The 25,826-nt window shown below is 44.7% G+C and overlaps 1 protein-coding gene across 3 annotated transcripts; it reads left to right on the forward strand.

Annotated features, from left to right (window-relative positions):
- The first annotated feature begins 530 nt into the window (after positions 1-530).
- On the forward strand, positions 531-25,067 carry LOC121579824 (NAD(P) transhydrogenase, mitochondrial). 3 transcript variants are annotated; one of them, XM_041894750.2, is made up of 23 exons: positions 531-680; positions 1,414-1,601; positions 2,745-2,974; positions 3,547-3,764; positions 3,938-4,025; positions 4,231-4,319; positions 4,534-4,721; positions 4,909-5,042; positions 5,144-5,244; positions 5,517-5,607; positions 7,085-7,238; positions 7,345-7,506; positions 7,889-7,999; positions 8,073-8,218; positions 8,438-8,633; positions 11,335-11,568; positions 16,181-16,341; positions 17,575-17,754; positions 18,232-18,391; positions 22,004-22,085; positions 22,684-22,802; positions 23,741-23,856; positions 24,578-25,067. In XM_041894750.2, exons 2-23 carry the CDS (start codon positions 1,466-1,468, stop codon positions 24,722-24,724), a joined length of 3,243 nt encoding a protein of 1,080 aa, XP_041750684.1. In that variant the 5' UTR covers positions 531-680; positions 1,414-1,465; the 3' UTR covers positions 24,725-25,067. The 3 variants fall into 3 exon arrangements, with proteins under 3 accessions (XP_041750684.1, XP_041750693.1, XP_041750674.1); XM_041894759.2 differs by lacking the exon at positions 531-680 and having other exon boundaries at positions 1,201-1,601; positions 24,058-24,645; XM_041894740.2 differs by lacking the exon at positions 531-680 and having other exon boundaries at positions 1,204-1,601.
- The last annotated feature ends 759 nt before the right edge of the window (positions 25,068-25,826 follow it).

Genomic DNA, 25,826 nt, shown 5'->3' on the forward strand with positions numbered 1-25,826 from the left:
AATACTAGAATATTTGCTCGAGAGTTGATAAATAACTTTCAAGTGATGAAACATCTTGGAAGCATATGCACAGAAGTTTCCGCCTCTTTAAAACCCTGGTTTTTATCACAGTCGCTCAGCTACATAAACCTATCATTCAAAACATGTATCACTGGCGTCATCTTGTGTACAACAATATGCAAACAACTTCTGTGCAACATTACATTATTGATGGGGATATAGCTAGTTAATGAAAAAAACATGTTGTGGAGTGATTTTGATTACAGAAAGTCCTTAGAGCATTCTCCATTAATGTCACCAAATCTCAATGAAAGTAAGCCTGCAGCGGTATTATTGTGGTTATGAGAGACTCGCATAATCTGTATTTATAGTCAATGATATATGCAGCGTTGATTTTATAGTCAGAACTAGGAAACTCGGAAATGTATGACTTGCTAACTGGTTGTAGTTATACACGTGCCGCGTTCAACCAATTAGCAAGTCTGACATGTTTGAGTTTCCTAGTTCCGACTGGCATATGAACGCGGCAATAAACCTACGATAACGAAACTTCCCTTCGTGCGGCCGCCAAATGAAAAAGTGAAGGTCGTTCCGACCAAACAAAGTTCCCTACTGTATGTTATAACTTATAAAACCTGCAACAGGAACTGATTTCCTGCGGAGACGAAAACGACCAGAAGGTTTGTGAGAAATCTTTTTGTATCTACCCTAATAAAAAAACTTCTCTTGAACTTTTCTGTTCATTCCTGCAGGAATGAATGGAAGCAACAGGCATGTCAAATATGGATGCAACAGTCATGCATGGAAAAAATGTACAGCTACAGGTTGTTGTAATAGAGACTTGTGTCCCAGTTTTCCACCCCGTCTGAATTGTACTCCAATGGTGCAACAGCAGCAGAGAGAGTGAGTGTATGAATGAATTAGAGAGAGGCTGTGTGTGTGTCCTTTGAGCTGCTGCTGCCCTCTGCTCTGCTAACCCACAACATGGCATGTGGATATAATCCCTCTTTCTCTCTGCCCCAGTTTCTGCATGTAGATCTACTGTCTGCCTGCCTGTCTCCAGCCTCTACCCCTACCCTACCCTTTCTGTTCCTGTCCCTACTCCTACCCAACCCCCTCCCCTGTTCCATGCTCCAGCCCAGCAGTCAGGAGTGTTCTTGTCATAACCACACAGTCATATTTCCAGATCTCGCGTAACTTTGTTTAGTGTGTATCCAGCCCTGTGTCCTGTCCTGCACAGCTGAAATGTCACACTGCCGTCGCTAGGCCCAGCAGCTGAAAAGAAAGTGTGTGTGTGTTCAGGACTTTCCGGGGGCAGTTAAGATAACTGGCCCGTCTGAAGAAGCAGCAAGCAGACGTAGTGTTAAAAGACGTCCCCACCTGTAACACACACACACCTGTTTGTGTCTCTAGGAGCTGTTGACTAGAGCTACAGGTACAGGCCAGTCCTTGAGCAGCAGTAGCCATGTCCTCTCTGCTGCGCTGTGTCTCCTGCTGCGGCTCCACTGTCACCTTGCTCCAGCAAGGTGTTCGCCACCACACACCTGGCCGACGGGCCTTCAGGACCTTCCCACAGCTCTGGAACTGTGAGCCTGCTAAAGGTAGGACACACATAGAACACACACACACACAACTAGAACTCCTTAACAAACACAACAACTCCTTAACACTCTATCTTGTTATAATTGTCTTATCTGTATTTTTGCCACAGTAGGCAGTCTAGGCCTGGCTGCTTGTAGTTTTATAGCTTCCCCTCTCTGTCCTACTAAAGGCATTAGGAAACTAAACAGCAGTTCAGTTAAGGACATTTTCTCCCCTGGCTGGAGCAGTGGAAAAACACCCACAGAGAAGCGACGGTTGTGTTTGGAATAGGGGTTGTTAGGGAAGTTGTTGAAATAGGAAACAATAGGACAGTGAATCAACTCAGCTAACGTTTCAGTGGGATGCTAACCTGACCGTGGCTAACTCCACTTTCTAGTGCTAACTTGCAAAGAGAACATGTAAGAGAGGTCAGTTAAAGGTGAAATGTGGATTCCGCTGTTCCGTGGCGTTTCTACTTTTTTATAAACACTACCCTGTGTTGTCACTGACTGAGGTAGCGGTGCTGGTGTGTGTTGTGTGTTTGTGGGAGTTTTGTGTGTTACTGGGGGGTTTTGCGGAGCAGGGTTTGGGTCTGTGTCTGAGAGTGTGTGTGAGAGACAGAGCAGGCCTCGTCGTGGTGTGGGTACTGGCTCGCAGCCAACCAGCTGCTAATAATGTCTCTGTGCTGGGGAGGTCACCACACCGTGTAAGGACTGATATGTGAAACCTGACTCTCCACCGGCCTCTCAGGCCCAGCTCACTTTCCGCTGCAGAACTACACTGTCTTGTAGTCTAACTTACACACACTACAGTAGTAGTCACTACCGCCTAGTACACTACAGCCTGCCTCACTCCCTGCCTCTTCCACAGTCTCATCTGCAGCCTATTTTACCCTGAACCCGTCAGTCTCTCCCAGATTCTCACCTAGTCTTGATAATGACAAACAGCAATGTTTTCTGAAATCAGAATTGGGTTACTCTTCATGGTGTTAATGGTAATGCTATACTCATGTCTCCCACTCATGTATCTGTACAGGTGTGTGTGTGTGCTCACTGATTCAGTGTGTGTAAATCACGCCCATTGTTTTTCCCCGTGGTGCGTTGTACCTTGTGTGGTTGTCCTCAAGTATTTGTTATAATGAGCTTGTGTGTGTGTCCATACAGGACGGCTGTATAAGGACCTGGTGGTAGGAGTTCCTAAGGAGATCTTTAAGAATGAGCGTCGTGTGGCTGTGTCCCCTGCGGGGGTGGAGCTGCTCGTCAAACAGGGCTTCAACGTCCAGGTGGAGTCTGGAGCAGGAGACCATGCTAAGTTCTCTGACCAAATGTACATAAACGCTGGAGCCTCCATCACAGACACTAACGGGGCCTTCGGATCCGACCTGGTCCTCAAGGTCAGTACTGGGCTATGGAACTCAAACTAAACTTAAACTCAGTGTGGTCAATACTGGGCTGGGAGTATATTTAAACCCAGGGCCGCAGAGTTACATCTTTGAGAGGATCGGCCTGAGCAAAGCTTTGTGCAGAATCATGGATCTACAGATCATCTTGCATTCCATTAACTACTCATCATGAGATCCAGATAAGTTATACCACACAGCTCCTAGCTCAGGCAGATCCCCTCAAACCTTCTGTTAGACAACAAAATGTGTTATGATCTATTGAGGGCCAGATCCTAACTTCAGATAGACACATGTTGAAATGGAACTTTATTGTAAACCATACTTCACACTTATAGTATGTCAATGGGAGTTTTGCACAACAAATTGAGTGAGGAATGACTTTTGCCCTGCCAATGTGTTAGGTGTAGTATAGCACTGGTGAAACCAGGTAAAGTCTTGCTGGTAGTTTGAGCTAGTAGAGGAAACAGAGCAAAATATAGCATTTCTATTTCTTAGACATTGTTGGCCATCCTACAGCCCTCGGTAACCTCTGACCCATCTTCTCTCTTGACCTTTCTCTTCAGGTGAGAGCTCCAGTGTTGAACGAGGCTACTGGGAAGCATGAGTCAGAGATGCTGAAGCCTAAGTCCACCCTGGTGAGTTTCATCTACCCAGCCCAGAACCCTGAGCTCATGGAGAAGCTGGCCCAGAGTCAGACCACCGTGTTGGCCATGGATCAAGTCCCCCGCGTCACCATCGCACAGGGCTACGATGCACTCAGCTCCATGGCTAACATTGCAGGGTAAGGGGAGACATGCACAGAGACATGGATGCAGGCACGCAGACATGCAAGACACCCACGCATGCACAAATGCATACATACATACACACACACACACACACACACACACACACACAGTAACGTATATGTCTTAGCTTGTTGAACGTGTTCATAGAACTGTGTGTGTCCTGCAGGTACAAGGCAGTTGTTCTGGCTGCTAACCACTTTGGCAGATTCTTCACTGGTCAGATCACAGCAGCAGGGAAAGTCCCCCCAGCCAAGGTAAGTCCTTCTATAGCAGTTATATCAACTAGATCAATGTGAATGTACCTGTCAAAACTGAACAACTGTGACATCTCAGAGCATGAACTATATTATAGCATTTTGACTAACCTGTCAAAACTGAAAATCTGGACTGCACTGCAGAGTCCGTGTGATCAATATAACGTTGCTGTATCTCTGACCGCTATCTTGTTAACACTTCCAGGTCCTGGTCATCGGAGGTGGAGTGGCTGGTTTGGCTGCAGCTGGAGCTGCGAAGTCTATGGGAGCTATCGTCAGAGGCTTCGATACCAGGTGAGCTACAGTCAGACTTTAATACCAGGTGAGTTGCAGTCAGAAGCTTTAATACCAGGTGAGTTGCAGTCAGAAGCTTTAATAACAGGTGAGTTGCAGTCAGAAGCTTTAATACCAGGTCAGCTACAGTACCAGATGAGCTGTAGTTAGTCTTCGATACCAGGTACAGTATTGATGATGGTGATGTTCTACGATGTTTTGTATCCACTCTCAGACCAGCAGCTCTGGAACAGTTTAAGTCGTTCGGGGCGGAGCCTTTGGAGGTGCACATTAAGGAGTCCGGGGACGGTCTTGGAGGTTACGCCAAGGAGATGTCCCCAGAGTTCATTGCAGCTGAGATGGAGCTGTTTGCCAAGCAGTGTAAAGATGTGGACATCCTCATCAGTACTGCTCTCATCCCAGGTGAACATTCATTCATTCATTCAGTATCTCATTCATTAATTCATACTCTGTCTGCTTGTTCTCTCTTTCTGTTTCTCTCCTACGTCTCTCCATCCCTTCTCTATCACCATCAATATCATTCCACTCTTTCTATCCTAATCATTTCCCTTTCTATAATGATCCGTGACCATGCCCTCTCTGTCTGTAGGTAAGCGAGCTCCCATCCTGATCAAGACAGAGATGGTGGAGTCTATGAAGGATGGCTCTGTGGTGGTGGATCTGGCTGCTGAGGCTGGAGGAAACATTGAGACTACCAAGCCTGGAGAGCTGCACGTACACAAGGTGAGGAGACCAGCTCAGTTCTGGAAGAATAATACTGTACCTAGTGTGTGTATAGTTGGAGTTTGTGTGTGTAACTGAGAGCTGTGTGTGTTTCTCCTCAGGGTGTGACACACATCGGCTTCACAGACCTGCCCAGCCGTATGCCCACCCAGGCCAGCACCCTGTACTCCAACAATGTGCTCAAACTGCTCAAGGCCATCAGGTAGAGAGACGGGTGGACGGGTGGATGGATGGGTGGATGGGTGGGTGGATAGATAGACAATTTATTATGCTACTAGACATGGACAGGGACAGTAGTTTTCCCTAGGACCAATCACATTATCTGACCAGGAAAAACACCTGTCCTTTGTTATAGCCTCACATACACTGAGTTGTTCCTGGTCAAGTCTAAAAGGATTGGAGTTTGATAAAGGTGGTACAGTATATAAATGTGATATATTAATGTATGATTCTCATTCTGAATATCACCATCAGCCCAGACAAAGACTACTTCCATTTTGAGCCCAAAGAAGAGTTTGACCACGGGACACTGGACCACGTCATCAGAGGAACCATGGTCATGCAGGTATGTAGTATGTGTCTCTACTGAATACTGTATGTAGTATATGTCTGTTAATTTTGGTACTCATTTTTTATTTATTTAGTCTAGTCTTAGTCATTTGGACTAAAATATAATTAAGTCACATTTTTGTCATTTGAATAATGATTTAGTCTAGTTATTGTCAAAATGACGAAAACAGTGGGCCATTTTAGTCAACTAAATGCCCTTTCAATTGAGTCACATTTTAGTCACATCACATTTGTATTGCCTCATTAACCTATAGTAAACATACATCACTGACTTCCATGTGCACAAACATGCATAACCTTGTCCTACCAACAGATTGCTCTGCATAACATCCTATCGCATGATTATTTTCCCAACAGCCAGATTGGCAGAAGAACACATTACTCTGCAGCAGATGATAAATCACACTCTTTGACATACTGTAGCTGTATTGGAAAAGTTCTGTCAGAAGTAGTAACTAACTAACTAGCATTATCAGTCTGTTATTACCTGAGTGTATATATTGTGAGGACTCTCTTTCAGATGTCTCTTGAGGTTGGCAGTAATTTTTGCCCATCAACTTGTGGGTGCAAACGCTGTCTTCTCCCGTGGAAACGTTGGATTCGGTTTTGTTTTAATCGACACAATAAGTAAAGTGTCTCCAAAGTAGGTGAATCAGTCACACTGACACTGAAGAAAGCAGGGAGGTTTAAACGTGATATTTCACTCCAAAATCAAAGTTTGTCAGATCTTATCTGTTGAATGAGTCAAAGAGTCCACGTCCCATCATGCTCAGACTTTCTCTGCCTCCCAGATGGCACCCTATGGGCCCTGGTCAAAAGTAGTTCACTATATAGGGAATAGGGTGCCATTTGGGACGCAGGCTGTGAATTCTGAGTGAAGCGTCACCATGACCCATAAGCCACCCTGCTATGGTTTATCAGAGCTGGAACCCAGCTGGCTGCACATAGCACAGCTTACGTGAGAAACAGGAATGCTTGTTATGAAATATATTTTTTAAATGCACTTTTCCAGGAATGTCTTGATTTGACAGTTTTGACACTTTGACAGTGTTTATGGCAGACTAGAGGCAGAGAAAGCACGAGGCGTATCACCTTACCACGTATTAAACAAAGAATTATTCATGCTATTTAAATGTGGATTTTTCTCGGTTGCTATGTTCCATCGTTATATCCCCGTGGTTGTTACTCAGGTTCCTTAGGTAGACAGATAAAATACACCTAAACTGGCACATGATCGGTCAGTGTCTTATTTTCAACCTTGCATGCCATAGAAACTCACTTTAAAAAAAAAGAAAATATTCCAATTAAATCCATGACATGATCCCTCCATTTCTAACAATAACCTCAATTGCTCACGTGTTTCTCAATGTGTGTATTCCTCTACTGTTGTGGATTTGACATTTTGTGTATTTCTCATCTTGTGTGTTTTCTTATATAGTGTATCTCTCACATTGTGTTTGTCACATCTCCAGGAGGGCAAGAACCTGTTCCCGTCCCCCCAACCTAAGACACAACCCCCAGCCGCTCCAGTCAAACAGAAGAGTGTAGCAGAGCTAGCGGCAGAGAAGGCAGCTGTGGTCTCACCCTTCCAGAAGACCTTGACCAACGCTGGTGTCTACACCGCAGGTCAGACACACACTCACAACGCACATACACACACACACACACACACACACACACACACACACATGCCCTAACTCCCTCCCTCTCTGCTGACCTCTCCTGTCCCCAGGTCTCTCCACATGTCTGGCTCTGGGCTTGGCAGCGCCCAACGCAGCCTTCACCCAGATGGTCACCACCTTCGGCCTGGCCGGCATTGTGGGATACCACACGGTGTGGGGCGTTACCTCCGCCCTCCACTCACCACTCATGTCCGTCACCAATGCCATCTCAGGTAAGAGGTCAGGGCTCAAACAGGTTCACTGATGGGTCGTATTCATTCGTGCACACCTTAGCAAAATGTAGCAAAACGCTTTGTAATGGAAAAACAAGCATTTTATTGGACACGTTTTGGCAGTTCCTCCTCGATTCGGTCAGTTTTCAGCTGTTTGGTGTCTAGTGAATATGACCCTGGTGTGTCAGTAGGTAATGGTCAAATGACACACTATTCTCCATATGTGGTGTGTCTGTAGTATTGAGCTGTATAGTGTAATAAAGCCCTGTGTTTTTCTCCCTCTAAGAAACCCCTGCAGAAACTATTACTTTACTCCTTCAAGCACCTGGACTTTGAATGAACAAGGTGTGTGAACATGTGTTGTCTTCTCTCCCCATGGCAGGTCTGACTGCTGTGGGTGGTCTGGTCCTGATGGGGGGAGGTCTCCACCCCTCCTCCTTCCCCGAGAGCCTGGCTCTGGCTGCAGCCTTCGTCTCCTCCATCAACATCGCAGGTCCGGCACACACACGACACTCACTCAGTCACACACTCAGTCACTCACTCACTGTCTCTCTCTGTCCTCCCAGGTGGTTTCATGATCACCCAGAGGATGCTGGACATGTTTAAGCGTCCTACAGACCCTCCAGAGTACAACTACCTGTACGGTCTGCCAATAGGAGTCTTCATAGGAGGCTACGGGGCCTCTGTGGCTGCTGGCTTCCACATCGAGCAGGTGACACTGATGTGCTGTTATTGTTGTTGTTGAAGTGCTGTTCTACAGATGATGTAACTACCTGGGGTTAGGATGTGCTATCTGTGTTGTTACATTGTACTTTGTTGTGTAGGTGTATTGCATTGTGTAACACTGTGTATTCCAGATGATGTACATAGGGCCTGGTATGTGCTGTGTGGCGGTGTTGTGTTAGAATGTGTTATATTTTGTGTGTTCCAGATGATGTACCTGGGGTCTGGTATGTGCTGTGTGGGAGCGTTGGCAGGGCTGTCTTCACAGGGCACCAGTCGTCTGGGTAATGCCCTGGGCATGATGGGGGTAGCAGGGGGCATCGCTGCCACCCTTGGCTCCCTGAAGCCCTCTCCTGAGCTGCTGGCACAGATGAGTGCCGCCATGGCCACCGGAGGAACCCTGGGTACGTAGACCTGCTACACCACACAGCCATATACAGATACATACCATGTCAAATCTAATCAAAATGTATTGAAAGTGCGTTTAAACATCTAAAAATACCATATGATTCAAATGGAAACTAAAAAGCCCATAGCCACCGGAAGAACACTGGGTATGTAGGCCCTTCCTCCAAGACCATAGGCTTAATCCGTTTCCAGGAAACAGGCCCATATAAAGTCAACTTTTCCAGCTAGATGCCATGTTTCTACCTCTGAACTTTTCATTCTGCCATTGGTGATGAGAATTTTGGTCTGGAAAACACAGGCAGAAAAGTCTAGAAATATCTGATCTCAAACACCATTCCACATTTGTTTAAAAGCGTATAAAACCATGATTCATGTTTTTACATGTTATCGACTTTGCATCTTATTTCTGAAGTCTTTGAAAAATGAGTGTGAATTATTAAAACTATGATGGACCATCCATCATGCTGTCTAGATTTAGAGAAATAACATGTTCTGATATCTTCAAGGCATCAGAGTGTACTTAGTAGTTGTGTGTGTGTGTGTGTGTGTACTTTAGGAGTGGTGTGTTATGATGAATGATGTTATTATTCTGTTAGGCCCTGGCAGCCGTCGGACATGCATACACACACAAACAGGGCGTGTGTGTTAACGCAGTCTGAGATTAGTAATATTATCCTTTAGAGAAAACTAGCTCTTATTTTATTAGGGTTTTTGACAACACTGTTTAGAGCGTGCCTCCAGACTATTCTGTTACTTTTGATGTTAATGTCCAATATGAATACAAAAGTAATTCAGTACAGATGGTTGCCTTTCCACCAAATACAGTATGTTGTAGCACTAGGAGTTAGTCCAACTCTATGTGAAGCACTGTGAGACTAGGAGAAAATACTTCCATAGAAAGGGTCTTATACATTTGGTCACCTTCAGAGATTCAGGGCAGTTTTTTTTTGTTACTGAATTCCAAATCAACTGCTAGGACCTACAGCCTCAGTACTTACAGTTGAAGTCGGAAGTTTACATACACTTAGGTTGGAGTCATTCAAATTCGTTTTTCAACCACTCCACAAATTTCTTGTTAACAAACTAGTTTTGGCAAGTCGGTTAGGACCTCTACTTTGTACATGACACAAGCAATTTTTCCAACAATTGTTTAGAGACAGATTATTTCACTTATAATTCACTGTATCACAATTCCAGTGGGTCAGAAGTTTACATACACTAAGTTGACTGTGCCTTTAAACAGCTTGGAAAATTCCAGAAAATGATGTCATGGCTTTAGAAGCTTCTGATTGACTCAAATTATGTCAATTAGCCTATCGGAGGTGTACCTGTGGATGTATTTCAAGGCCTACCTTCAAACTCAGTGCCTCTTTGCTTGACATCATGGGAAAATCAAAAGAAATCAGCCAAGACCTCAGAAAAATAATTGTAGACCTCCACAAGTCTCGTTCATCCTTGGGAGCAATTTCCAAACGCCTGAAGGTACCACGTTCATCTGTACAAACAATAGTATGCAAGTATAAACACCATGGGACCACGCAGCCGTCATACCGCTCAGGAAGGAGATGCGTTCTGTCTCCTAGAGATGAACGTACTTTGGTGCGAAAAGTGCAAATCAATCCCAGAACCACAGCAAAGGACCTTATGAAGATGCTGGAGGACACAGGTACAAAAGTATCTATATCCACAATAAAACAAGTCCTATATCAACATAACCTGAAAGGCCGCTCAGCAAGGAAGAAGCCACTGCTCCAAAACTGCCATAAAAAAGGCAGACTACGGTTTGCAACTGCACATGGGGACAAAGATCGTACTTTTTGGAGAAATTTCCTCTGGTCTGATGAAACAAAAATAGAACTGTTTGGCCATAATGATAATCGTTATGTATGGAGGAAAAAGGGGGATGCTTGCAAGCCGAAGAACACCATCCTACCGTGAAGCACGGGGGTGGCAGCATCATGCTGTGGGGGTGCTTTGCTGCAGGAGGGACTGGTGCACTTCACAAAATAGATGGCATCAAGAGGAAGGAAAATTATGTGGATATATTGAAGCAACATCTCAAGACATCAGTCAGGAAGTTAAAGCTTGGTCGCAAATGGTTCTTCCAAATGGACAATGACCCCAAGCATACTTCCAAAGTTGTGGCAAAATGGCTGAAGGACAACAAAGTCAAGGTATTGGAGTGGCCATCACAAAGCCCTGACCTCGATCCTATAGAAAATGTGTGGGTAGAACTGAAAAAGCGTGTGCGAGCAAGGAGGCCTACAAACCTGACTCAGTTACACCAGCTCTGTCAGGAGGAATGGGCCAAAATTCACCCAACTTATTGTGGAAGGCTACCTGAAACGTTTGACCCAAGTTAAACAATTTAAAGGCAATGCTACCAAATACTAATTGAGTGTATGTAAACTTCTGACCCACTGGGAATGTGATGAAACAAATAAAAGCTGAAATAAATAATTATCTCTACTATTATTCTGACATTTCACATTCTTAAAATAAAGTGGTGATCCTAACCGACCTAAGACAGGGAATTTTTACTCAGATTAAATGTCAGAAATTGTGAATTTGGCTAAGGTGTATGTAAACTTCAGACTTCAACTGTATATAGAACTGAAGGTCTCTGTGACGGCGTGTCTGTGTTTTCCCCTGTGCCCCACCGCGTGTTTCTGAATCTCTGCTACTCTGCTTCCCCAGGTCTGACCATTGCTAAGCGTATTGAGATCACCGACCTCCCCCAGCTGGTAGCTGCCTTCCACAGCCTGGTAGGTCTGGCTGCAGTGCTAACCTGTGTGGCAGAGTACATGATCGAGTATCCCCACCTGGACGTGCACCCTGCAGCCAACATGGTGAAGACTGTGGCCTACCTCGGCACATACATCGGAGGGGTCACCTTCAGCGGGTCACTGGTGGCATATGGCAAGCTGCAAGGTAATGTAGACAGCCATTAACACACGTGAATGCAGACAGACAGACAGACACACACACACACACACTCTGAGCTCTCTGTCCTGTGGTACTGATTGCCTCCTTTGATCTAGCCAAAGCTCAAGATCCCATGGGAAATCCAGGCCAGGATGGTGTGTGTGTGTGTGTGTGTGTGTTTGTGTGTATGGCTGATTATTGCGTGCCTGACAGAGTGTAAGGGCCGGGAGGCTTTGTAGGAATTCTATGTGGGAAAGGTAACAGTTGATAAAGGAAAAATCCACCCAAAACCCCTCATTCCTATAATTTAATGTGTTAAATAACACTATGTGAGAACAATATTTTTTGTGGAACAAATGTTTCATTTTGTCATTATAATAAGGTTGGTAGAAACGTGAAAATCGTTGTGGAAATATGTTGCAGCTCAAGTAGACTACAAAATCCACAATGCAATGCTCTATATGGGCTGGCTAGCTAGCTAGCGAACTTAGCTACACACAATAATACCAACTGCACTATCAATTTAGGAGTCACCCTGGACTGAAGAGCAAGACAAATAGAAGAAATGTGCTAGACCCTCTGTTAAATTATACATTTCTCGAGGTACGATCACTGGTTCATTCGAGAGAAGACAACCTCCCGAGTTATGACATCGGCCAGTATTGAAATCTGACATGTATGATAGACGTTTTTGCGATCTAAAAGTCGTATTCCTATTAACTTCCAGGGTAGTGAGAGCGGCGTTATCACAATTCTACGTCATACCGGCTGAATTTTTGCGTGCTTTGAAAGCCAATAACTCAGATACACATGAAAACATGAAATGACCCAGGGAATCGATAGAACATCACTCAGAGATGCACAAAAACAATATAGCATTCAAAATGGGTGAATATTTTCCTTAAGTTGGGGGGGGGCTGCTTCTCTAAGGAGGGAAGTCCTTCTGGCCCACATATGAGAAATGGTTGTCTGTCTATCTATTGTGTTTAGAAACTGGCAGTTCTCTGTTCCCTGTGTGATCACTGGTAATGAGAGACAGACTGAAGGCAGGAGTCCCTGCCAGATCTGTGGTCTGTTATCAGTATAATACAACACTCCACCTGGCCTCCACCCCTCACTCTAATCAATGTGATATATCAATACAACCCCCCACCTGGCCTTCACCCCCTCACTCTAATCAATGACATTTGTATTTATTATGAATCCCCATTAGCTGCTGCCAAGGCAGCAGCTACTCTTCCTGGGGTCCAGCAAAATTAAGGCAGTTATACATTTTAAAAACATTACAATACATTCATAACAGATTTCACAACATATTAAGTGTGTGCCCTCAGGCCTCTACTCTACTACCACATATCTCTAACACAAAATCCATGTTTACATGTGTGTATAGTACGTATGTTATTGTGTGTTTGTATACATGTGTCTATGTTTGTGTTGCTTCACAGTCCCTGCTGTTCCATAAGGTGGATTTTTATCTGTTTAAAAAAAAATCAAATTTACTTGATGTGGAATAGAGTTCCATGTAGTCATGGCTCTATGTAGTACTGTGCGCCTCCCATAGTCTGTTCTTGACTTGGGGACTGTGAAGAGACCTCTGGCATGTCTTGTGGGGTATGCATGGGTTTCCGAGCTGTGTGCCAGTAGTTCAAACAGACAGCTCGGTTCATTCAACATGTCAATACCTCTCACAAATACAAGTAGTGATGAAGTCAATCTCTCCTCCACTTTGAGCCAGGAGAGATTGACATACATATTATTAATGTTAGCTCTCTGTGTACATCCAAGGGCCAGCCGTGCTGCCCTGTTCTGAGCCAAATGCAATTTTCCTAAGTCCCACTGTGGCACCTGACCATACGACTGAACAGTAGTCCAGGTGCGACAAAACTAGGGCCTGTAGTGCCTTGTTGATAGTGCCAAAACTAGGGCCTTGTTGATAGTGCTGTTAAGAATGCAAAGCAGCGCTTTATTATAGACAGACTTCTCCCCATCCTAGTTACTGTTGTATCAATATGTTTTGACCATGACGACAGTTTACAATCCAGGGTTACTCCAAGCAATTTAGTCTCCTCAACTTGCTCAATTTCCACATTATTCATTACAAGATTTAGTTGAGGTTTAGGGTTTAGTAAATGATTTGTCCGAAATACAGCCATTCTGAAACTAACTGCAGCTCTTTTGTTAAGTGTTGCTGTCATTTCAGTCGCTGTGGTAGCTGACGTGTATAGCGTTGAGTCATCTGCATACATAGACACACTGGCTTTACTCAAAGCCAGTGGCATGTCGTTAGTAAAGATAGAAAAAAGTAAGGGACCTAGACAGCTGCCCTGGGGAATTCCTGATTCTACCTGGATTTTGTTGGAGAGGCTTCCAATAAAGAACACCCTCTGTGTTCTGTTAGACGGGTAACTCTTTATCCACAATATAGCAGGGGGTGTAAAGCCAAAACACATACGTTTTTCCATCATTAGACTATAATCGATTAATGTCAAAACAAAAACAAAACAGCCCCCACAATCTTTTTATCATCAATTTCTCTCAGCCAAACATCAGTCATTTGTGTAAGTGCTGTGCTTGTTGAATGTCCTTCCCTATAAGCGTGCTGAAAGTCTTGTCAATATGTTTACTGTGAAATAGCATTTTATCTGGTCAAACACAATTCTTTCCAAAAGTTTACTAATGGTTGGTAACAGGCTGATTGGTTGGCTATTTGAGCCAGTTAAGGGGGCTTTACTATTCTTAGGTAGGGGAATAACTTTTGCTTACTTCCAGGCCTGAGGGCACACACTTTCTAGTAGGCTTAAATTGAAGATATGGCAAATAGAGATCCTGGTTCGAATCCAGTCTCTGTCGCAGCCGGCCGCGACCGGGAGACTCATGGGCGGCGCACAATTGGCCCAGCGTCGTCCAGGGTAGGGGAGGGAATGGCCGGCAGGGATGTAGCTCAGTTGATAGAGCATGGCGTTTGCAACGCCAGGGTTGTGGGTTTGATTCCCACGGGGGGCCAGTATTTAAAATAAATAAATAAATGTATTCACTAACTGTAAGTCGCTCTGGATAAGAGCGTCTGCTAAATGACTAAAATGTAAATAGGAGTGGCAATATAGTCCGCCATTATCCTCCAGTAATTTTCCATCCAAGTTGTCAGACCCCGGTGGCTTTTCATTGTTGATCGACAATAATACTTTTTCCACCACTTCCACACTTACTTTACGGAATTCAAAATTACAATGCTTGTCTTTCATAATTTGGTCAGATATACTTGGATGTGTAGTGTCTGCGTTTGTTGCTGGCATGTCATGCCTAAGTTTGCTAATCTTGCCAATGAAAAAATAATTGAAGTAGTTGGCAATATCAGTGGGTTTTGTAATGAATGAGCCATCTGATCCAATGAATGATGGAGCTGAGTTTGCCTTTTTGCCCAACATTTCATTTAAGGTACTCCAACGCGTTTAAAAAAAAATCATTCTTAATGTCATTTATCTTTGATTCATAGTGTAGTTTCTTCTTTTTATTCAGTTTAGTCACATGATTTCTCAATTTGCAGTACGTTTGCCAATCGGTTGTACAGCCAGACCTATTTGCCATCGCTTTTGCCTCATCCCTCTCAACCATACAATTTTTCAATTTCTCATCAATCCACGGGGATTTAACAGTTTTTAGTCATTTTCTTAATGGGTGCATGTTTATTAGTAACTGGGATAAGCAATTTCATAAATGTGTCAAGTGCAGCGTCTGGTTGCTCGTCATTACACACCACAGACCAACAAATATTCTTCACATCAACAACATAGGAATAACTACAGAACTTCTTGTATGACCTCTTATACACAATATTAGGCCCAGCCTGTGGAACTTTGGTTTTCCTAGATATGGCTACTATATTGTGATCACTACATCCAATGGATTAGGATAATGCTTTCAAACAAATTTCTGCAGCATTTGTAAAGATATGATCAATACATGTTGATGATTTAATTCCTGTACTGTTTGTAACTACCCTGGTAGGTTGATTGATACCAGGTTGCAGGCACTAGTTACAGTTTGAAGCTTTCTCTTGAGTGGGCAGCCTGATGAAAGACAGTCAATATTTAAATCACCCAGAAAGTATACCTCTCTATTGATATCACATATATTATCAAGCATTTCACACATGTTATCCAGATACTGACACACTGGTGGTTATAGAGTTCCTACCAGAAAGGGCTTTAGGTGAGGAGGTGAACCTGTAGCCATATTACTTAACAGTATTTAACATGAGATCTCTAAGCTTTACAGGAATGTGGTTCAAACAAACCCCCCATTGTTTCTGTATCTGTAATGTTATATTGTATGTACTCTGTTATAAAGATATTATTAAGTGAGTTTCAGATTGTGATGATAAAGAAATTTTATTAATTTAGATTTAAGTGGGCTATTAAAATTTTCTGGTTTTTTTCTTGCTTTACTGGGAAGCTTAGCAGAGGTAGACATACCCAGGATTCCCTGCTCCATTCCGCCTCTCTCTGTTCCCAATTTCCAGTTCAGAATGATAAATTCCGAGTTCCAAGTTCAGAGTTTTGAATTCCGAGTTCCGTGTGCAGTATTGTGAATATTGTTCTGTATTCCCTCCTGTCAGGCGTTCTGAACTCCGCCCCTCTGATGTTGCCGGGGCGTCACATGATGAACGCCGGTTTGATGACGGCATCTGTCGGCGGTATGATTCCCTTCATGCTCAGTACCGACTACGCTACTGGCATGGGCTGTCTGGTTGGAGTGTCTGGACTTTCCACCATCATGGTGAGAACATTGCTAAAGCTGCAATGTTTTATACAGACATGGTGAAGAAACACCGGCAATGACCAATAGTGTTATTCAGCTCTAATCAGAATAAGAAAAATGACACTCAACAATGTTGGTGGGACTGACCTTGATAAAGGCTAAACAATCTACAGCAGGGGTCGGCAAACGGCGGCCCGTGGGCCAAAATTGGCCCCCGAGTGTTTTTTATTTATTTCATAGTTAATTTTTTTGGGCCCCCCGGATGTTTTTAGTAAAAATTTCAACATTTCAAAAAATAACCAGGAATTCTTCAAAAAATATGTTTAATTGAGAATCTCTTCCCAAGTATTCCCACAAATAAAAAAAGAGACGTGATCGTGTCTCAAGTCAATCAAGGTATGAAATTATTGTTATTTTCAAATACAATCTCTTTTTGGGCTTAGTTAAGATCAATTTGCAGTGTAAAAATTATTATAATTGTTTTCCGGCCCATTCGCTCCAACAAAAATGGGCCCACGTCTTAATCTAGTTGCCTACACCTGATCTACAGGAAATAACACAGTATCATACAAATTCTGTGAGGGGTTTATCTACCCAGCAAACCAAAATTGGCTCTGTAAAAGTTTCCAGAACAGTCATTAGGTTGTAGCAAATGCTCTCATAACACAAAAACTGTCCAGTTGTGCTGATGATTATACAATGTTTGTATAAAAAATGTGCCTGATGTTGCAAGAACATTGCTCTCATATTTCGTTGTGGCAGTATGTTCTAAAAACAGTACAGGTGCATTGTTATTTCCTTACCAGGAAACCTAATGAGAACGTTTGGGGAATGTTCTGTGGTGGTTATTACAGATGTTGTGCACAACATGTTTGTGAATGTTAGGAATACATTCCAAGAATATTTCATTTAAAACATAACAAATAAATACAAAATAACTTTCTTTGAATGATTTTGGGATGTTATCATCCTAATGTTTGATCAAAAACGAACTAGAACTTAATGGGAATCTTAGCTAATGTTCTGGGAATGTTCCCAGTTTGATGGAGAGAGTTGCAAGATTCTAGTAACTTTCCCAAAAATCCAGGTTGGAAGATTATCCAGAAATCCAGGTTGGAAGATTACTGGAATCAGTGGGGAATAAGCAGGAAATCCAGGGATCCTCCAACTAGGATTTCTGGAAAACCTTGGAATTTTGCAACCCTATTGGTGACTGTGAAGAGTGTCCTGACGGTGATTGTGTTCTTGTAGGGCGTAACCCTGACAATGGCCATCGGGGGCGCTGACATGCCCGTGGTCATCACTGTGCTCAACTCCTACTCTGGTTGGGCGCTGTGTGCCGAGGGATTCCTATTGGACAACAACCTCATGACCATCGTAGGAGCTCTCATTGGCTCCTCGGGTGCTATCCTCTCCTACATCATGTGTGTGGTGAGTACTGCTAAACACACGCACTCATTCACACACTCACTCTCTCAGCCCCTCTCTCTCACTCACACACACTCACACTCTCTCTCTCACTCACACACACTCACTCTCTCAGCCCCTCTCTCTCACTCACACACACTCACACTCTCTCTCTCACTCACACACACTCACTCTCTCAGCCCCTCTCTCTCACTCACACACACTCACTCTCTCAGCCTCTCTCTCTCACTCACACACACTCACTCTCTCAGCCTCTCTCTCTCACTCACACACACTCACTCTCTCAGCCTCTCTCTCTCACTCACACACTCACCTGCCAGTCAGACAGCCTTGTCATCTTAGTTTTGCTCTTGCAGTTTGAGATTTTTTTTACAGGAATGATGTTTTTGGAATTCGTCAAAAGATTTGGCGCCTTCCCCATAGAGATACGATATTATATAAATGTTGTATTTAATCCTGGGTACACAACGCTCTTTCTAGGCAATGAACCGTTCCCTGCCCAACGTGATCCTGGGAGGGTTTGGTACCAGCTCCACGGCAGGGGGGAAACCCATGGAGATCACGGGCACCCACACAGAGGTCAACGTGGACCAGTCCATCGAACTCATCAAAGAGGCCAACAGCATCATCATCACACCAGGTACACACAGACACAAACACACACGCAGCACAAATGCAATCATGCGTGCGCACAACAGGCAAGTTCTGGGAAGGGTTCAGAGGTAGTCTGATGTAACACACCTGTGTGTCAGTGTTCATCACTGTAGGAGGGTTGTGTGCTGAGTCATCAATCAATCAATCAATCAATTTTATTTTATATAGCCCTTCTTACATCAGCTAATATCTCGAAGTGCTGTACAGAAACCCAGCCTAAAACCCCAAACAGCTAGTAATGCAGGTGTAGAAGCACGGTGGCTAGGAAAAACTCCCTAGAAAGGCGAAAGCCTAGGAAGAAACCTAGAGAGGAACCAGGCTATGAGGGGTGGCCAGTCCTCTTCTGGCTGTGCCGGGTGGAGATTATAACAGAACCATGCCAAGATGTTCAAAAATGTTCATAAGTGACAAGCATGGTCAAATAATAATCAGGAATAAATCTCAGTTGGCTTTTCATAGCCGATCATTAAGAGTTGAAAACAGCAGGTCTGGGACAGGTAGGGGTTCCATAACCGCAGGCAGAACAGTTGAAACTGGAATAGCAGCAAGGCCAGGCGGACTGGGGACAGCAAGGAGTCACCACGGCCGGTAGTCCCGACGTATGGTCCTAGGGCTCAGGTCTCTCAGTTGGCTTTTCATAGCCGATCATTAAAGAGTTGAAAACAGCAGTCATGCATCTCTATATGTCTCTGTCTGTGTTCTGCTCTCCTCCCCAGGCTGAACTCTACTACCAGATAAGAAAATGTAGTATATGTAGGATCTAGCATAGAGGGGTTGTAATGAAACCTAGCATAACATCTGTATTGGAGCCTGACAGACAGGTACAGGGAATGTCCAGTAGAGGGTGTGGTTTGTCTATGTCCCTGTGAAGCGGAGCTAGCTTGTCCGCCAGGCAGGCAGTCAGACAGCCAGACCTCAGAGTTAACCGGTAGTATAGAAGACTACAGTAGCCCAGGGGTCAGAGGGTTAAAGGTCAGGGGGATTTGTTCCAAACGAAGTTGATTAGTTGTTTAATCAACATACAGCACTGGCCTCTCACCGCTCACCTCTCAACTCTACCCAGTATCAGAACACACACACACCTCTACCCAGTACGCTGATAACCCTGGACAGAGTTACGCAGGCAGGCATTAGACAGACCCATGGGAGGGGGGGTGAAGAAGAGGGCATGCGTGCTAGAGGAACCTGTGTAACTCACACACATAACCCCCTGCCCATAACACACACACAACCCCCCGCCCATAACACACACACACACACACAACCCCCCGCCCATAACACACACACACATAACCCCCCGCCCATAACACACACACACACATAACCACCCGCCCATACACACACACACACACATAACCCCCCGCCCCATAGCACACACACACACATAACCCCCCGCCCCATAGCACACACACACACATAACCACCCGCCCATAACACACACACACACACACATAACCCCCCGCCCCATAGCACACACACAACCCCCCGCCCATAAAACACACACACACACATAACCCCCCGCCCCATAGCACACACACATAACCCCCCGCCCCATAGCACACACACACATAACCCCCCGCCCCATAGCACACACACACATAACCCCCCGCCCCATAGCACACACACACATAACGCCCCACCCATAACACACACACACACATAACCCCCCACCCATAACACACACACACACATAACCCCCCCCGCCCATAAAACAAACACACATAACCCCCCCGCCCCATAGCACACACACACATAACCCCCCGCCCCATAGCACACACACACATAACCCCCGCCCCATAGCACACACACACATAACCCCCCGCCCCATAGCACACACACACATAACCCCCGCCCCATAGCACACACACACATAACCCCCCGCCCATAACACACACACACATAACCCCCCGCCCCATAGCACACACACATAACCCCCCGCCCCATAGCACACACACACATAACCCCCCGCCCCATAGCACACACACACATAACGCCCCACCCATAACACACACACACACATAACCCCCCACCCATAACACACACACACACATAACCCCCCCGCCCATAAAACAAACACACATAACCCCCCCCCCGCCCCATAGCACACACACACATAACCCCCCGCCCCATAGCACACACACACATAACCCCCCGCCCCATAGCACACACACACATAACCCCCCGCCCCATAGCACACACACACATAACCCCCCGCCCCATAGCACACACACACATAACCCCCCGCCCCATAGCACACACACACATAACCCCCCCACCCATAACACACACACACATAACCCCCCGCCCCATAGCACACACACACACACATAACCCCCCACCCATAACACACACACACATAACCCCCCCACCCATAACACACACACACATAACCCCCCACCCATAACACACACACACACATAACCCCACACCCATAACACTTACAGGCAGGGGAAAGGGGTTTCCTCGCACGCACACCCCCCAGACGGTAGAAATCCTATGATTTAAGACAGAAGGGAGAGAGGAGAGATGGAAGAGAATGGGTAAAGAGGGAAGAGAGGGGGGGAAAGATGAGGGGAGAGTTGGAGGGAGAGAAGGGGGGGAAGATGAGGGAGAGTTGGAGGGAGAGAAGAGAGGGGGGGGAAGATGTTGGAGGGGGAGAAGAGAGTAGAGGGGGAGAAGAGAGGGCGAAATGGGGAAAGAGGAGGTGAATATTGGGCGAGAGGAGGGGTAAGAGGGGATACTATAGCCTTGGTCAGGAGAGGAGATGAGAACAGAAGAGAACAAATTGTTTCAAACAGACCTTACTCACTTCTGTTTTTAGTCTTCCATGAATAACCTCTGCATAAAGTTACCTTTATCATTTATCTGGTCATTAAGTTATCTCTATCGCTTATCTGGTCATTAAGTTACCTTTATCGCTTATCTGGTCATTAAGTTATCTCTATCGCTTATCTGGTCATTAAGTTATCTCTATCGCTTATCTGGTCATTAAGTTACCTTTATCGCTTATCTGGTCATTAAGTTATCTCTATCGCTTATCTGGTCATTAAGTTATCTCTATCGCTTATCTGGTCATTAAGTTACCTCTATCGCTTATCTGGTCATTAAGTTACCTCTATCGCTTATCTGGTCATTAAGTTATCTCTATCGCTTATCTGGTCATTAAGTTATCTCTATCGCTTATCTGGTCATTAAGTTACCTCTATCGCTTATCTGGTCGACATTATATTTCTCGACTATGTCTTGGAAAAGGTCACATCAACCTGAAACATCAAACACATTAAATGTAGACTCAGCGTTATGACGTTGCCACGAGCAGCACCGCAGATATTAAGATGAGCATGATGCAAGACCTTGCTCTCACACAGTCACACAGAGTATATGCGCGACTGCTACAGCATGGTAGCTACGGGACCAAAACAGTGGAGAGGTTTAGCCTCGTGCTTCAACACTCTTAGTTGTGGAAATCGGCCCGATATTCTGTTTACTTCGTGCGTCGCTGAGTCTACCTTTAACAGTAAAACTTTAACTTAACGTACAGTGATACTGTGATGTGTAGGTTGGGGTCTGCTTATAACACTAGTGTCTGTGTGTGTAGGTTGGGGTCTGTGTGCGGCTAAGGCACAGTACCCCATCGCTGACATGGTGAAGATGCTGGTAGAGCAGGGCAAGACTGTCAGGTACGTCCTCACAATACATCTCTCTGTCTCCTCAATCATCCCTCTTTCTCTTTCCTCAATCATCCCTCTCTTGGTCTCCTCAATCATCCCTCTCTCTGTCTCCTCAATCATCCCTCTCTCTGTCTCCTCAATCATCCCTCTCTCCTCAATCATCCCTCTTTCTCTCTCCTCAATCATCCCTCTCTCTGTCTCCTCAATCATCCCTCTCTGTCTCCTCAATCATCCCTCTCTCTCTCTCTCTCTCTCATCCCTCTTTCACTGTCCTTTATTTTAGTTGGGTACCATCAGTCCTCCTGTCACAGAGTGAGATAACGATATCTTTCTGTATTAGTCTGAGTTCTAAAATAACATTATTTCCAGTTAGTTTTACTTATCCTACTGACCATCTTGAGTTTCCTGGTCAGGAACACTGGCAGGTCACCTCTTATGTTCAAGGAAGACAAAACAAATCTGGGTCTAAAAGCTTTAGTGGAAAACATCTTTATTCTCCAAATACAGAGCAAAGCTGTTAAGCCCTGACTGACTGAGGGATTGCATGTAGACATTATTAATGCGTGTGCGTGTTTTTCTGCGTGTTTGTGTGCACGTGTGTCTCTAGGTTTGGTATCCACCCTGTGGCAGGTCGTATGCCCGGCCAGCTGAACGTGCTCCTGGCTGAGGCTGGAGTTCCATATGACGTGGTTCTGGAGATGGATGAGATCAATGAGGACTTCAAAGGTCAGAACACTCACACTCACACTGATCAATATACTTAACAAAAATATAAACGCAACATGTAAAGTGTTGGTCCCAGAACAAAAGATCCCAGAACAAAAGATCCCAGAAATGTTCCATACGCACAAAAGGCTTATGTCTCAAAAATGTTGTGCATAAATTAGTTTACATCCCTGTTAGTGAGCATTTATCCTTTGCCAGGATAATCTGTCCACCTGACAGGTGTGGCATTTCAAGAAGCTGATTAAACAGCATGATCATTACACAGGTGCACCTTCTGCTGGGGACAGTAAAAGGCTACTCTAAAATTTGTCACACAACACAATGCCACAGATGTGTCAACTTTTGAGGGCGTGTGCAATTGGCATGCTGACTGCTGGAATGTCCAACAGAGCTGTTGCCAGAAAATGTAATGTTTATTTCTCTACCATAAGCCGCCTCCAACGTAGTTTTAGAGAATTTGGCAGACCACGTGTAACCACGCCAGCCCAGGACCTCCACATCCGGCTTCTTCAGCTGCAGGATCGTCTGAGGGGGGGTGCTGAGGAGTATTTCTGTCTGTAATAAAGCCCTTTTGTGGGGAAAAACTCATTCTATTTGGCTGGGCTTGGCTCCCCAGTGGGTGGACCTGGCTCCCAAGTGGGTGGGCCTATGCCCACCCATGGCTGCGCCAATGCCCATTCATGTGAAGTCCATAGATTAGGGCCTAATGAATTTATTTAAATTGATTGATTTCCTTCTATGAACTGTAACTCAGTAAAATCGTTGAATTTGTTGCATGTTGCGTTTTTATATTTTTGTTTAATCGATTTGATCATAACAACCAGCAGGCATCACTCAGACACTTGGTTGTGTTTGTAACGCTGCCTGGCTGGGTCCATCCATAGTTCCGCCAGGGTCTCTACTGGTTTTACTGAATGTCTGGTGTGTGTTTCCCACAGAGACGGACCTGACACTGGTGGTGGGTGCTAATGACACAGTGAACTCAGCAGCCCAGGAGGACCCCAACTCCATCATCGCTGGCATGCCAGTCCTGGAGGTCTGGAAGTCCAAACAGGTAGGGAAGGAAGAAGATAGTGTAAGAGTATTAGTACAGGGCCCTCTCACTGGTTTACGGAAGGAAGGATGCATAATATGGCCTTGTTGTTCTCCAGTGTTGAGGACTAAGCACTCCTACGCTTTGGGTGACAAGGGCTCTCACAGGTAGAGCATAAAATGAGCTTGTGAAGTGCACTGTCATACTTCTGTTCCTCTGTAGGGGATTGTGATGAAGGGGCTCTGGGACTAGTTACAAATATATATAATTCTGACACTTTATTTCCACCAGCCATACTCAACAGGTGGACTGTGGTTCAAATCCGGACCCAGAATGGGGTCAATACAGACTGCGGGTCCCAAACATTTTTTTTATTTTTATTCGGGCCTTGACCCCTGGTATCATATGAACACGGCAAAATGTGTAGAATTGCAGGAAATTAGCTGCACATTTTTCTCTCCGCCAACAAGAGGGGTGTGAACCGTTTGGGGTTGCGAGGTGGGGGTTTGTTACTACGCCGATAAATGACAATATATGGACCTTTTCCACGTAGGAAATTTATGTGACCGGACCTTCTCAAATAGTACTTCCGTACCCGATTTAGACAGTTGGAAACAGAGGGGGAGACAGGCAAGTGGGAGGAAGGGTGGACATGGGGATCAAACCCCGGTCTCCGGTGGGAAGAGGAATATAAAACGTGATGTTAGCCATTGTCTAACCTGTTCCCCTCCCTGTACTGTAGGTGATTGTGATGAAGAGGACCATGGGTGTGGGCTATGCTGCTGTAGACAACCCCATCTTCTACAAGCCCAACACATCCATGCTGCTGGGAGATGCCAAGAAGACCTGCGACACACTACAGGCCAAGATCAGAGAGGCCTACTACTAGAACACATGGAGAGATGGACAGTACAGCACACACACACTCCCCATTGGTTTTACGGATGGATTTATTTGTCGTTAATCCAGATGCAGGTGTATGGTTCTGTTAAGATTAGGAAACAACAATCGCAACGTAGAGTATTTTTACACTTAGTGGCTTGATGATTGAGGTCCTCAGTACATGTAATGATTATTGGATGTTGGACAGTGATGATGATGATGTTGAACCAAAGGTGTGGAAGCGACTATGAAATTACTTCTTTAAATTGGAGAAATGTAATTATTTAAATTAACCCATGCTGCATGCACTGCCTGCCCTGATTTGTAAATAAAAATATGTTTAAATGTGATCTGTCGGCTAGAGTTCCCTATTCAATTGCACCTGTAAGAGCTTGTCAGGTATAATTTCACACGCTGCCATTGAATCATTGAGCAGCACCATTTGGAGATGTAGCTAACGGTAGATTGGCTCTCAACAAGTAAACACCAGCAGCTCCAAACCAGCCTGTTAAAGGTAATGGAGCCTACATGCGCAGCTTCATCATTCATTTAAAAGCCGCATTGTCAGCTGTCCAGCGTAATGAACTCAATCCCAGCCTTTATCAAAATCTTTCAACTTCAGTAGTCACATATACTCATAGTAAATGCAGTATATTTTCTTTAGTAATTTTATACAGAACACATGAACACAGACCAGGTGATCTACTGTTCATAATTCAACATGACATTGTTGCGCAGTAACAACCACAACCATTCTTTAGAACATCACATCTGATGGGTGAACCTGAATCACTGACATAGACCGCACCAAGAGTTTCATCAAACAGTTTTGATTTAATTAGATCTGTACTTAGTCGTCCTCTCTACATAAATATCACAGTTCTCCTGGCTCAGAGTTTTAGACAGTAGCTAGGTTTCCATCCAATTAACCAGTTTCATTCGAATATTCTAAAATCTGCATAAAAACAATATGTGGTTTCCCACCAGAGACATGTTTTCATCAAATTGACTTGTTGTGGAGAAAAGTCTGTGTGATGTAGTGCACATAAAAATTACTGTAAAAAATGTAATGGGTTTCCATCAAAATTTTTTTAACTCTAATGGTTTCG

The sequence above is a fragment of the Coregonus clupeaformis genome, chromosome 1 (genome assembly GCF_020615455.1).
Source record: "Coregonus clupeaformis isolate EN_2021a chromosome 1, ASM2061545v1, whole genome shotgun sequence".
Taxonomy (NCBI): domain Eukaryota; kingdom Metazoa; phylum Chordata; class Actinopteri; order Salmoniformes; family Salmonidae; genus Coregonus; species Coregonus clupeaformis.

What these genes read in the sequence shown, in the direction of transcription:
- LOC121579824 (XM_041894750.2), top strand. Translation starts at nt 1,466, where the DNA reads ATGTCCTCTCTGCTGCGCTGTGTCTCCTGCTGCGGCTCCACTGTCACC. An exon ending in GGCATATGGCAAGCTGCAAG is followed by an intron (nt 11,569 to 16,180) that starts GTAATGTAGACA and finishes CCCTCCTGTCAG; the next exon opens with GCGTTCTGAACTCCGCCCCT. An exon ending in AGGTCTGGAAGTCCAAACAG is followed by an intron (nt 23,857 to 24,577) that starts GTAGGGAAGGAA and finishes CCTGTACTGTAG; the next exon opens with GTGATTGTGATGAAGAGGAC.